Here is a 12,261-nt window from a genome sequence, read left to right as displayed (position 1 = left end):
TCTTGCGCAAAAACTTTCTCTCGAAAACCCAAAGAGTCGTCTCATCGGATGTTGTCATCGTCCACGCTTCAGCGCCATACATCAGGACGGGAATAATGAGCGACTTATAGAGTTTGATTTTGGTTCGTCGAGAGAGGACTTTACTTTTCAATTGCCTACTCAGTCCAAAGTAGCACCTGTTGGCAAGAGTGATTCTGCGTTGGATTTCAAGGCTGACATTGTTGGTGTTGTTAATGCTGGTTCCCAGATAAACGAAATTATCTACAACTTCAAAGTTATGACTGTCAACAGTGACGTGGGAGCCAAGACGCGAGTGCGCTGACTGTTTGTTTGATGACAGGAGATATTTCGTCTTGTCCTCATTCACCACCAGACCCATACGCTTCGCTTCTTTATCTAGTCTGGAAAACGCAGAACAAACGGCGCGGTTGTTGCTTCCGATGATATCAATATCATCGGCATACGCCAGGAGCTGTACACTCTTGTAGAAGATTGTACCCTCTCTATTTAGCTCTGCTCCTCGTATTATTTTTTCCAGCATTAGGTTGAAGAAGTCGCACGATAGTGAGTCACCCTGTCTGAAGCCTCGTTTGGTATCGAACGGCTCGGAGAGGTCCTTCCCGATCCTGACGGAGCTTTTGGTATTGCTCAACGTCAGCTTACATAGCCGTATTAGTTTTGCAGGGATACCAAATTCAGACATCGCGGCATAAAGGCAGCTCCTTTTCGTGCTATAGAAGGCAGCTTTAAAATCGATAAAAAGATGGTGAGTATCGATTCTTCTCTCTTGGGTCTTTTCCAAGATTTGGCACATGGTGAATATCTGGTCCATTGTCCAATCAATACGCTCGACAAAACCTTATATGCGATATTGAGGAGACTTATACCACGGTAGTTGGCGCAGATTGTGGGGTCTCCCTTCTTATGGATTGGGCAGAGCACACTAAGATTCCAATCGTCAGGCATGCTTTCTTCCGACCATATTCTACAAAGAAGCTGATGCATGCACCTTATCAGTTCTTCGCCGCCGTATTTGAATAGCTCGGCCCCCGCCGCTTTGTTGTTCTTCAAGCGGGTAATTGCTATTCGAATTTCTTCATGGTCGGGTAATGGAACATCTATTCCATCGTCATCGATTGGGGAATCGGGTTCGCCATCTCCTGGTGTTGTACTTTCACTGCCATTGAGCAGGTCGGAGAAGTGTTCCCTCCATAATCCCAGTATGCTCTGGACATCCGTTACCAGATTACCTCCTCGGTCCCCACATGATAATGCTCCGGTCTTGAAACCTTCTGTAAATCGCCTCATCTTTTCATAAAATTTTCGAGCATTACCTCTGTCGGCCAGCTTTTCAAGTTTTTCATACTCACGCATTTCGGCCTCTTTCTTTTTACGTCTGCAAATGCGTCTCGCTTCCCTCTTCAGTTCTCGATATCTATCCCACCCCGAACGTGTTGTGGTCGATCGCAACGTTGCGAGGTAGGCAGTCTGTTTTCTCTGCACTACGGAACGACAATTCTCATCGTACCAACTGGTTTTTTGGCGTTGCCGGAGACCAATTGTTTCGGCTGCAGCGGTATGCAATGAGTTTCAGATGCCGTTCCACAGCTCCCTTATATCGAGGTGCTGATGAGTGCTCTCAGAGAGCAGGAGTGCAAGTCGAGTAGAAAATCGTTCGGCTGTCGGTTGTGATTGCAGCTTTTCGACGTCGAACCTTCTTTGTGTTTGTTGACGGGCGTTCTTTGCTGCACAGAGGCGAGTGCGTATCTTTGCTGCTACTAGATAATGGTCCGAGTCAATGTTTGGTCCTCGGAGCGTACGCACGTCTAAAACACTGGAGACATGTCTTCCGTCTATCACAACGTGATCGATTTGATTGCGCGTGTTTCGATCAGGGGACAGCCACGTTGCTTGATGAATTTTTTTATGCTGGAATCTGGTGCTACAGACAACCATATTTCGGGCCCCAGCGAAGTCGATCAGCCTCAGGCCGTTTGGCGATGTTTCGTCATGGAGGCTGAATTTTCCGACTGTTGTGCCAAAGATACCTTCTTTACCCACCCTGGCGTTAAAATCGCCAAGCACGATTTTGACATCGTGGCGGGGGCAGCGCTCATAGGTGCATTCTAGGCGCTCATAGAAAGCATCTTTGGTCACATCGTCCTTCTCTTCCGTTGGGGCGTGGCCGCAAATCAGCGATATGTTGAAGAACCTCGCTTTGATGCGGATTGTGGCAAGACGTTCATCCACCGGGGTGAATGCCAGGACTCGGCGACGTAGTCTCTCTCCCACCACAAATCCAACACCAAATTTGCACTCCTTTATATGGCCGCTGTAGTAGGTGTCACAAGGACCCACCTTCTTCGGTCCTTGTCCCGTCCATCGCACTTCTTGGACGGCGGTGATGTCAGCCTTTATTTGTATGAGGACATCAACCAGCTGGGCAGAGGAACCTTCCCAATTAAGAGTCCGGACATTCCAGGTGCATGCCCTCAAATCATGATCCTTAGTACGTTTGCAGGGGTCGTCATCAAAAGGGGGGTTTCTCATCCGAGGCTCGGTGTTTGCTTTCATTGGGGAGATTTTTTTATGGTGTGGGTCCCAAGCCCTACTCACAACCGCAGAAGCGGGCTTCGCCTTCTCACTTTAGCTCGCCTCCAAACGGATGTCTGTTAGCTACCCAGGGGAATCTTGGTCTAAAACCGGAAGTCGTGAGCTGCTTGAGTCATATGCAAAAGAATCGTTCCTGGCCACTCCCAAGTGAATGGCAATCAGAAACTTTCCTCACTTGCGTGAACTTCTACATATGACCCCATCCCTTAGCCACAAAAGCGTGTGGCCGGGTCTGCTAGTCACAAATAAAAAAGTTGCAATCTGGTACCCAAGTGTGATCAAATAGTTGACAAACTGTATATGCATTAGCTTCAACTACTCCACTGTTACATACATTTTTTGCAAATAATGTGTTCCCATGCAATCTTTCTCTCTCAGAAACTGCATCTTAGTTCCAAAATACTAACATTGTTAAAATTTGTTTCGATCAGTGTATTTTGCATTTATTTCTAGTACAATTTTCACACGGCATTAACGTATATACTATATATACCCATATGTATCAATTCGTTTAGCTTTACTTAAAGCGCTTCGACTTGGACTTGCTTAATCTTGAAAATAAGCGTGATGAATTGGATGACTGCGATGCTACCGATGAGTGTGCTCGTTTACTTCGCGCACGTTTCACTCTGACAATCGCACTCCCTGCCACAATTTCACGAATTTTCATGTTCATGTACTCCATTTCGCCCATAAGAAACTCTTTTTGTATCTTCATATTATCCAAGCCAACCTTGAGTTTTATATTTTTATCCTGCAACTCATTTATGCGGCGATCGTATTCCTCGTTTAGGGTTTCAATTCGTGTTTTATAGTCCTGACAAATATTTAAAATTAATAGTATATGAGGCATACAATTTGCGTGTCACCAAGACCCAGTAGCAATACGCATTGTATATGAAAACGCCTAAAAGTATGCAATATATTCAGAATCGGCGTACCTGTATTATGCCATAGATGCACTGCATCATCGATGAGTTACAATACGATTCAACATTATGCTTCCGCTGAATATCCTCCAGTTCCTTTCTGATGTCATTTTCCTTCTTGTCCGTATAGTCCTGCCATTCAGCGGCTCTATTGATCATGTAGTTCATGTGATACCGCTGCTCAATGGGATCGCGCACTGTTGATATGGAAAGTAAAGCAATCAATATTGAAAACAGTTTTCATAATTTGTCCGTATAAATGTTGAACACTAACCTACATAAGCCAGGGTTTCCATTTCGAAATAGTTCTTCACAACATCTCGGCTTGTACTTCGGCGCGACAGTGAAATATTTGTAATATCATTTATCTTGTTCATGAAATATGATAAACTATCTTCTAGTTCCTCAGTGGTTTTATTATGCATTTCTAACAGGTTGCCTGCATTGCTAATAATGAATTTCAATTCATATTAGATTTATATAATAATTGAAATTGGAATAGATCACTTTAGTGTAACAGAATACAGGAATAGAATTGACTAATGGCAACATGCCATTAGGGTCAGTTCGAAAACATTTAGTTATCTCACATCGCTCAAATTTTGATATATTTGAAGAATATTATTGCTCCCGAACACTTTTCAACGAATTTGAAGCTTAATAACCACTGCCGCATACATTTCAATTCTTTAGTTACACTAAATGACTATTTTCCAATTCGAAACCTGCATTCACACTCACTTTATCATCGCTATTGTCGACAATACGAGCTCATTATTCCTGGTGCAGAAGCTTAAAAAGTACGGTTTTAGCAGACGCACCAATTCCATAATATCGTAGCGCAACTTGAATGAGTCCAAACATTTATCAGTGATGGATTTTTGAAATATATCCACCCAAGCGATGCCTTTCATTTGACGTCTGGCAAGAAATCGATCATCCGTCCAACTGAAAACTTGAAAATGCTGGTAGTCCTCCAGTTTGAAGTCCTTATCCTTACATTGGTTTAGTTTGTACATCATATACAATGAGGTATTCACGTCGTTAGCCAATTTCTGAATTGCAAGCTCGCGTGCTATGTCGTAGTGTGGTCGTTGCTTATCCTGTACTATGCCCCAGAACCTGTCTGGATCACGTATGGAAAAAGTACTTGAAAACGATTGCAATTGTTTGTCGAATTCTTGTCGCATTGAAATCCAGCGAGCAGGAATTAAACTGTCAAAACTATATCCGGAAATAGTGTCTAACGGCACTGGTTCTTCATCGTTCACGTTCCACCTGAGACTGGGATGGTTCTCTACGAATTTGTCCAATATTTCACCCCGAAAAGTGCCCGGTAAGCGCTGCAGAGAGTCCCTCATTACAGCTATGATTTGCCTATGATCATCTTCATCCATATCGAATTGGAAAATATCGGTGAAGTCGACCTCATCGCCACCGTAAATACTTTCGCGAAACCTCGCGATGCTCCTTCTGCTCTCCTCTAAGTTAATCATGTTGTGTTGTTGTTGTTAATTTTTCTGTAATATATTCTGGTTTGACCGATTCGCGGGAACTACTATATCTCTTATATCACCTAATAAAAGCTCGCCTATGTAACTGAGAACGCTGCGCTAAAAACTAAATAAAAAATATGTGTATGAACCTATTTATACGATGAGACGAGTCTAAATTGCGTCTACGCGTTAAAAAATATTGTATTGAATAAATTTCTGAAATGAAAACTATTACAAATTGAAAATGAATTTATGACTCGCAAAGTGGTTAAAGAAATGTGTATTTCTGCCCAAAGTTTCCGCCCAAGGAAACCCTAACAGTTTCGAAAACTTTTGTTAAAGTACAGCTGAAACAACATAGCTCGCGTATGTGAATGTGAAAGCGAAAACATGCGCTTGATTTCGAGCACCTCCATAAATGCGCTTTTGAATGCGCGAGTTTGAAAACGATCTAAATAACATGGACGGCGATTTTAAATTTTAAGTGATTTTTATAAGCAGTGTACATAGAATACCTCGAATTAAGCAACGGAAGGAAAATTTAAACTGCGTACCTTGTTTATTAATACTTCATCAACCCTAATCTTTAAAAATTACTTTAAATATTTGATAAATAAATTATTAATAAATCAATAAATATTATATTTCACAGAAAACGAGCTTAAATAATAAAAACACACAAGATAGTAAGTAATATAATGTCGGTTGCTATTCTTAAGAATATGAAGGTTGCTGTGTTAGCGCATGAAAGTTGAAAATTTGCAACTTCTGTGCGTTTTCGAATCCGAGTTCGAATTTCGGACCGTTGGTTGCGAAAACATGCGAAAGCTATATAGTTCATCTCATAGGGGCCTGCTACACCTTCAATATGTATCGTGATATTTGGATCGCGATCTATATTGAATATTGATAGATTACTTCGCGACTGCTAGACGTTCAATATATATTACGTCAATATTTATACGATGTTGTTAGTGTTTTCATAAGAAAAAATATTTAAAAAATTTATTTGTTTATTTTTTCGTACATTTTTTCATAAAATTTCGGAAGAAAACTTAAGAAAATCATGTTTGGCTATTGTTTTTGTTCCCACAGCAATTCATTTTATGTATCCAATATTTGGATGTTATCAAAAAACCTTTGGCAGATGAGTTACATAGCTCTGGCAAAGATTCTATTGTAAACAGTATAATCATGTTCATTTATTAGAATAAAGTTAATTTTAAAATTTTGACACTGTTGTATTTCACCAAATCGGACTTGTAAATCACAAAATATGCTACACATTCAATATTTATCTCGCGATCCACGATCCTCGATCTGGATTCCAAAATATTTAAATATGTTTTGATATGGATCGTAATCCATCAATATTGCATGCTAAACGTTCAATAAATATCGCGATCCAGGAAATATCACGATAAACACTGAACGTGTAACACGCGCCATAAGAACATGTGTATTCAACTCGACTGTCAAACGATCGCATTCACATTCGCGAGCTATGTAGTTTCTGCATATACAGTCGTGTTCGAAATAATAAGAACAACCAAAGTGAGCAAATAAATCGACGAATATTTTTTTTTATGAAAGATTTTTATTAAAGCTTTTTCAACAAACATTTGTATAAGGATGAAGTTCTTAAAAAATAAAAAAATTGTTAATATATGCACATTTAATTTTTTACAGCGTATTTTGTTGCTTTAAGTCAGAAATAGGCTGTTCGAAAAAGTAAGAACAAAATCGACTAGGCGGTATATCTCCTGTTATCGACATTGGATTCTTGGAATTTGGTTACACAAATTTTAATAACAATCTAATAATTTCAACTGAATGAAATTTGATCGAGTTTGCAGTTAAAATTTTTGTTAATCCTTTAAAAATGGAAAGATTTCGACATTTTACTAAGGAGCTGAGGGAAGTTGTTAAAAATTGATTGTGGTAAAGAAAAAGATTGCCTATTTAAGGTAATTTCTGGTATTTTTGAACTGAATAATATTAAACTGCAAAGATTAGTTGCTGAAAGCTTAATAAAGGGGAACGTAAAAAAAAACTTCGGATAAAAATGATAAACTCATCACAAGACTCGTTAAAAGTCCCCGGTTTAGGGGCGTCCGGGCGGGTAAAAATTTAATTAAAATGCTTATATTAACTTCATCAACGAGAAAGGTGTTATATCTGCTAACCCAAGAGCACGAGGACTTTTACTGAATAGTATGCACATAGAACGCTGTCTTCAATTTACTAGAAATTTTTAAGAAGGAACCTGTGTTAGTTCGACATAATATTATATGGACCGATGATACAAATATAGTTTATTTCGACTCTAGTGAGGAAAAAACATTACTACAACAATATTAGATAATCCTATAATCAGCAATTAAACTCTAAATATACAATGAATACTATGAATCATGGAGACCTTAAGCTGATGTTATTGGCATGCACTAATGGAGTGTTGCAAGGTCTCTGGTAAGTATTGTAGGTATTATAGCCGCCATTTATTATGTTAATAACAATCTGGGGTCTATTATCTTACCTTTTGCCGAAAAACATATGCTATTGTGATGAGCCTAACATCAAGATAATGGTCGAAAACATGCCTCGAATAGATCTAAGAAGTGTTTTCGTAGCAAAAATATTGATCTAATGGCTTAGTCGTTGTAATACCAGGAGTTTAATACAATTGAATGGATTTGAAAAAAGGTGTAAAAAACTCGAAATATCGTAATGCTACTTTTTATGGGTTGTTCTTATTTTTAAAATGTTGTCAGGCGTTGAATTCTTTGAATGAATGAGATTCTTGCGGTTTTAATGATTAATTTATGATATTTCAGTAGTTAATACGCTTTCTCGAGCTAGGGTTTCTTAAGAAGTCTGCACTTTATTATTCTATTTTAAAGATCCATCAGTCATTTACATTCCTCATCGAAGATGCGCTCCTTGTTACGATTTGTATAGCTTCAACATCCCGAGTGTTTTGATCTTTTAAACCCACTATGAGTTCTTAGGTGGAGGGTACATCCTACACGCTTGCGTAGAGACATTTCAGTGGTGTCCATCGGGGGTCAACAGGGGCTCTTGGACAGCTCACCGCTGATTTGAGAGGGTATCCACCTCCTCTATGTCTCCTTTTTTCTGCACCCCTGTGATGAGTTTTTGTTAGTCAACCTCAGCGCAGTTTAGCCTGCTGTTGGCAGTTTTTGTGGGTTTGTACCTTCATGGATAGGTATCCCCCGCACGTGATGCCAAAGCTTTGTCTACCCTCTCGTTGCTCGTTGAGATCGTGTCGTCGGGTCTCTCTTCTATTCCTCGAACAGCGAACGACCTTCTTCAAAAAAATAATAATAATGTTTTTTTTTATTTCAAAATCCGTACCGATTACCTTAAGACCAACCTGGTAAACAAGTGCAAATGAAAACAATTATTGTATAAGTACAAGTATCTGTATTTGTCGAAAACATTTTTGAATTTATATCCTATCTCGTTACTTACATATGAATATGGAGATTAATATAGACCGTTATATTTTATATGTAGTTAATTTATTCTTTAACGCTTCTTCTTCATGCCTTTTCCGCTGCCACCTGATAACATCGACATTAGGGAGCGTTTTTTCCTTTTCAATTTTACTACTTTGCCCCTCTGTATTTCCTCAATTCGCATTTGCATGTATTCCTTTTCGCCGATCAGAAACTCTCGTTGTAACTTTATTTTATCCATATTAATTTTGAGTTTTCTGTTATTATCGTCAAGTTCATTGAAACGACGATCATAATTTTCAGTTAACTGTTCAATTCGATGTTTGTAGTCCTAAGTGGAGATGAATTAAACAAACATTAATCATATCTTGAAGACAGGAGAATTTGTCGTTTTGACGCCTAACGCCTAAAATTATGCTTGCAATGAGTAATTGTATACCGTACTAACTGATTGTGACTACAGTAAGCAGTTCAGCCCACTGAATATTATCTAACTAACCTCTATTATTCCGTATATACATTGCATCATGGATGTATAACAGTACACTTCAGCGTTATGTTTCTTTCTAATTTTATGTAATTCTTCCTCAATCTGACTCTCCTGCTTGTCGAAGTAGTGCTGCCAGTCAGCGGTCCTTTGCTTGTAGAAATTTACCTGATAGCGGTACTCCATAGGATCACGAACTAGCAAAAGGGGAAAACGAATGTCAATATTGGGGCTACTAGAATTTGAACGCATGCTAACCAACATAAGCCAATGTCTCCAGTTCGAAGTAGTTTTTCAGCACATCACGGCCCGCACTTCGACGTTGCAGCGAAATATTTGTTATCTGATTCACTTTTTGACAGAATAATTCAAGGTTATCTTCCAGTTCTTTAATGATTTTTTCATGCAAATCCAGTAATTGACGTGCATTTCTAATGGAAATAAATAATATTAAGTAATAAGTATTAAGTATTAAATATTAAGTATTAAGTATTAAGTATTAAGTATTAAGTATTAAGTATTAAGTATTAAGTATTAAGTATTAAGTATTAAGTATTAAGTATTAAGTATTAAGTATTAAGTATTAAGTATTAAGTATTAAGTATTAAGTATTAAGTATTAAGTATTAAGTATTAAGTATTAAGTATTAAGTATTAAGTATTAAGTATTAAGTATTAAGTATTAAGTATTAAGTATTAAGTATTAAGTATTAAGTATTAAGTATTAAGTATTAAGTATTAAGTATTAAGTATTAAGTATTAAGTATTAAGTATTAAGTATTAAGTATTAAGTATTAAGTATTAAGTATTAAGTATTAAGTATTAAGTATTAAGTATTAAGTATTAAGTATTAAGTATTAAGTATTAAGTATTAAGTATTAAGTATTAAGTATTAAGTATTAAGTATTAAGTATTAAGTATTAAGTATTAAGTATTAAGTATTAAGTATTAAGTATTAAGTATTAAGTATTAAGTATTAAGTATTAAGTATTAAGTATTAAGTATTAAGTATTAAGTATTAAGTATTAAGTATTAAGTATTAAGTATTAAGTATTAAGTATTAAGTATTAAGTATTAAGTATTAAGTATTAAATATTAAATATTTAGTATTAAGTATTAAGTATTAAGAATGAAGTATTAAGAATGAAGTATTAAGTATTAAGTATTAAGTTTTAAGTATTGACCTCTGTTATTAATTCTAGCATTTACATATTTGTAACAGTCTATGGCATTATTTGATTTAATGAACTCCTTGTTATTAAATTTGAAAACTTTATTTTACTTACTCAATGATATCCTTCGTTTCAGTAACGAATTCAGCATTTGTAGTGTTGAAACTAGATAAAAGTGGTTTCAATATACGCACCAATTCCATAATATCGTAGCGTAACTTGAAATCGTTCAAACAATTAGCCGGGAGAGATCTTCTAAAGATATCCACCCAAGCGATGCCTTTCATTTGACGTCTGGCAAGAAATCGATCTTCCGTCCAACTGAAAACATGAAAATGCCTATAGTCATCTAATTTGAAATCCTCATCATTGCATTGATTCAATTTATATAACATATAAAGGGAGTTGTTCATGTCGTTGGATAATTTTTCAATAGCATATGCGCGAATTGATTCAAAATGTGCTACTTTGGTCGCTTGAATTATAGCCCAAAACTTTTCAGAATCTCTGATGACGTAAGCGCTGGAAAATGGACGCAATTTTTTGTGAAATGTCTCACGAACTTCCATCCAGCGAGCAGGTATTAAGCTGTCATAACTATATGTAGATAAAATGTCCGCATTATCATGATCTTGCTCTTGCTCTACAACTCCCTCAAACTTCCAGTTTAGCTCTGGATGCTCCTCTATGAACCTGTCCAAAATATTGCTTCGAAAGCTATCTGGCAACCGTTGCAGAGAGTCTCTCATCACGGATAATATTTTCTTGTGATCTTCTTCATCAATGTCGAATTGAAAAATATCGGTGAAATCGACCTCATCGCCGCCATAGATACTTTTGCGAAACTGCGCGACGCTCTTTCTCCCCTCCTCTAAGCCTTCCATGTTCGATTGCTATCAGAAATTTAGAAAAAAATTAATTATTAAGCACTCGTTATCTCGTTAAAAGCCTAATTCGCGTGATTGACCCGTTCACTTGTTCGCATAATATTACGTCAGAAAGTTAGATCGAATGAGACGCGTATTACGTATTGCAAAAAAAATACGCTACAAAAAAAAGTCACGCACATGAAAAAAATATTAAACGGAGCTCTGAAACGCGTGTGCGTGCTCAAAAAAAGCATATAAATTGAAATCAATTTTTTGAAGTAAAAAATAATGTAAAACAAATTTACGAGTATTGCATATAAGGTGAGTTGTGAGTTTCTCTTCATGAATTAAAGGCACCCACATCCACGTTTTTAATCATCTCAAATTATATATAATATAAATGTATATGTTTGTCTTGGGGGCGGTTTTATAAAGTTAAGCTATGCTCTTCGTATTGAGGTGTACAGCTTGCCCTAAAGTTTATCTCCACACAATATAGTTCGGAATAATGTATGTACATATGTAATCAAAATGTAGGCGCAAACAGTTTGACACACTCTAATTCTTATGTTAAATGCTTTTTCAAAACAATACTCGAAACTTTTTTAATTATGTCTTTCAACACGCTATCAGTCCGTTGATCTATTGCGACAAGCACGCCGGAGACTTCTTACAAGACTTTCCTTACCTTCGACAGTTTATTCAGTCAGCATAGCTTCCGCAAGACAGTTCAATAGTTCCGGTAACCGCAAAAATTTACATAATGTCTCCTGTATTGAAGTGTATTCTCGGCCTCTTCCTTGTGCTATGCTTTGTGCAGGTCAGTAAAGTGAAACTGTGAATTTTATTTTAAAATATTATCGATTTTTCCTAACAATTGAACTACTTTCTATCCAGTTCATTGAGATGGCACCTGTTCCAGGCGACGATAACGCCGGTAATGATCTTGCCGCCAAATTGGGAGAACTTAGTGCCAATTTGAGTAAAATTTTCCAACAAGAAACAAATAGTTTCAAGGATAGGTTTAACGCAGAAGAAATAAAGGTTAGTAAAATATTGAAAATTAATCAGCTTAATTTTTTTATAAAAATTATTATTAACTACATGAGGTTATATAAAAGTGAAACTGAAACGACAACCTTTCAATCTGATGAATTTCACTCAAAAAAAATTTTTCAGTGTACCTACAATACTCAGCTTATTAGCAATAACTT

At 36.9% G+C, this 12,261-nt stretch overlaps 2 protein-coding genes across 7 annotated transcripts; both read right to left on the bottom strand.

Annotated features, from left to right (window-relative positions):
• Nucleotides 1–3,030: 3,030 nt before the first annotated feature.
• On the bottom strand, nucleotides 3,031–5,272 carry LOC105215321 (uncharacterized). Its single transcript, XM_011189160.3, has 4 exons — nucleotides 4,284–5,272; nucleotides 3,817–3,989; nucleotides 3,555–3,739; nucleotides 3,031–3,430 (listed from the first exon to the last, which is right to left on the bottom strand). Exons 1-4 carry the CDS (start codon nucleotides 5,036–5,038, stop codon nucleotides 3,131–3,133), a joined length of 1,413 nt encoding a protein of 470 aa, XP_011187462.1. The 5' UTR covers nucleotides 5,039–5,272; the 3' UTR covers nucleotides 3,031–3,130.
• Nucleotides 5,273–7,134: 1,862 nt separating this feature from the next.
• On the bottom strand, nucleotides 7,135–11,877 carry Utrn_0 (Utrophin). 6 transcript variants are annotated; one of them, XM_054227003.1, is made up of 7 exons: nucleotides 10,293–11,319; nucleotides 9,266–9,438; nucleotides 9,020–9,204; nucleotides 8,534–8,851; nucleotides 8,424–8,435; nucleotides 8,256–8,366; nucleotides 7,135–8,184 (listed from the first exon to the last, which is right to left on the bottom strand). In XM_054227003.1, exons 1-4 carry the CDS (start codon nucleotides 11,060–11,062, stop codon nucleotides 8,591–8,593), a joined length of 1,389 nt encoding a protein of 462 aa, XP_054082978.1. In that variant the 5' UTR covers nucleotides 11,063–11,319; the 3' UTR covers nucleotides 7,135–8,184; nucleotides 8,256–8,366; nucleotides 8,424–8,435; nucleotides 8,534–8,590. The 6 variants fall into 6 exon arrangements, with proteins under 6 accessions (XP_054082978.1, XP_054082979.1, XP_054082977.1 ...); XM_054227004.1 differs by adding an exon at nucleotides 11,736–11,877 and having other exon boundaries at nucleotides 7,135–8,435; nucleotides 10,293–11,071; XM_054227002.1 differs by having other exon boundaries at nucleotides 8,256–8,435.
• Between the last annotated feature and the right edge of the window lie 384 nt (nucleotides 11,878–12,261).

Source organism: Zeugodacus cucurbitae, chromosome 3 (assembly GCF_028554725.1).
Source record: "Zeugodacus cucurbitae isolate PBARC_wt_2022May chromosome 3, idZeuCucr1.2, whole genome shotgun sequence".
Classification (NCBI taxonomy): Eukaryota; Metazoa; Arthropoda; class Insecta; order Diptera; family Tephritidae; genus Zeugodacus; species Zeugodacus cucurbitae.
Note: the sequence above shows the minus strand (reverse complement) of the source record. Positions and strands in the feature narration are given on the sequence as shown.

What these genes read in the sequence shown, in the direction of transcription:
- LOC105215321 (XM_011189160.3), bottom strand. Translation starts at nt 5,038, where the DNA reads ATGATTAACTTAGAGGAGAGCAGAAGGAGCATCGCGAGGTTTCGCGAA. An exon ending in TCGACAATAGCGATGATAAA is followed by an intron (nt 3,990 to 4,283) that starts GTGAGTGTGAAT and finishes ATTCATTATTAG; the next exon opens with CAATGCAGGCAACCTGTTAG. An exon ending in GCATCTATGGCATAATACAG is followed by an intron (nt 3,431 to 3,554) that starts GTACGCCGATTC and finishes AATATTTGTCAG; the next exon opens with GACTATAAAACACGAATTGA.
- Utrn_0 (XM_054227004.1), bottom strand. Translation starts at nt 11,062, where the DNA reads ATGGAAGGCTTAGAGGAGGGGAGAAAGAGCGTCGCGCAGTTTCGCAAA. An exon ending in GAAACGAAGGATATCATTGA is followed by an intron (nt 9,439 to 10,292) that starts GTAAGTAAAATA and finishes TATTTCCATTAG; the next exon opens with AAATGCACGTCAATTACTGG. An exon ending in GGAGACATTGGCTTATGTTG is followed by an intron (nt 9,205 to 9,265) that starts GTTAGCATGCGT and finishes CCCTTTTGCTAG; the next exon opens with TTCGTGATCCTATGGAGTAC.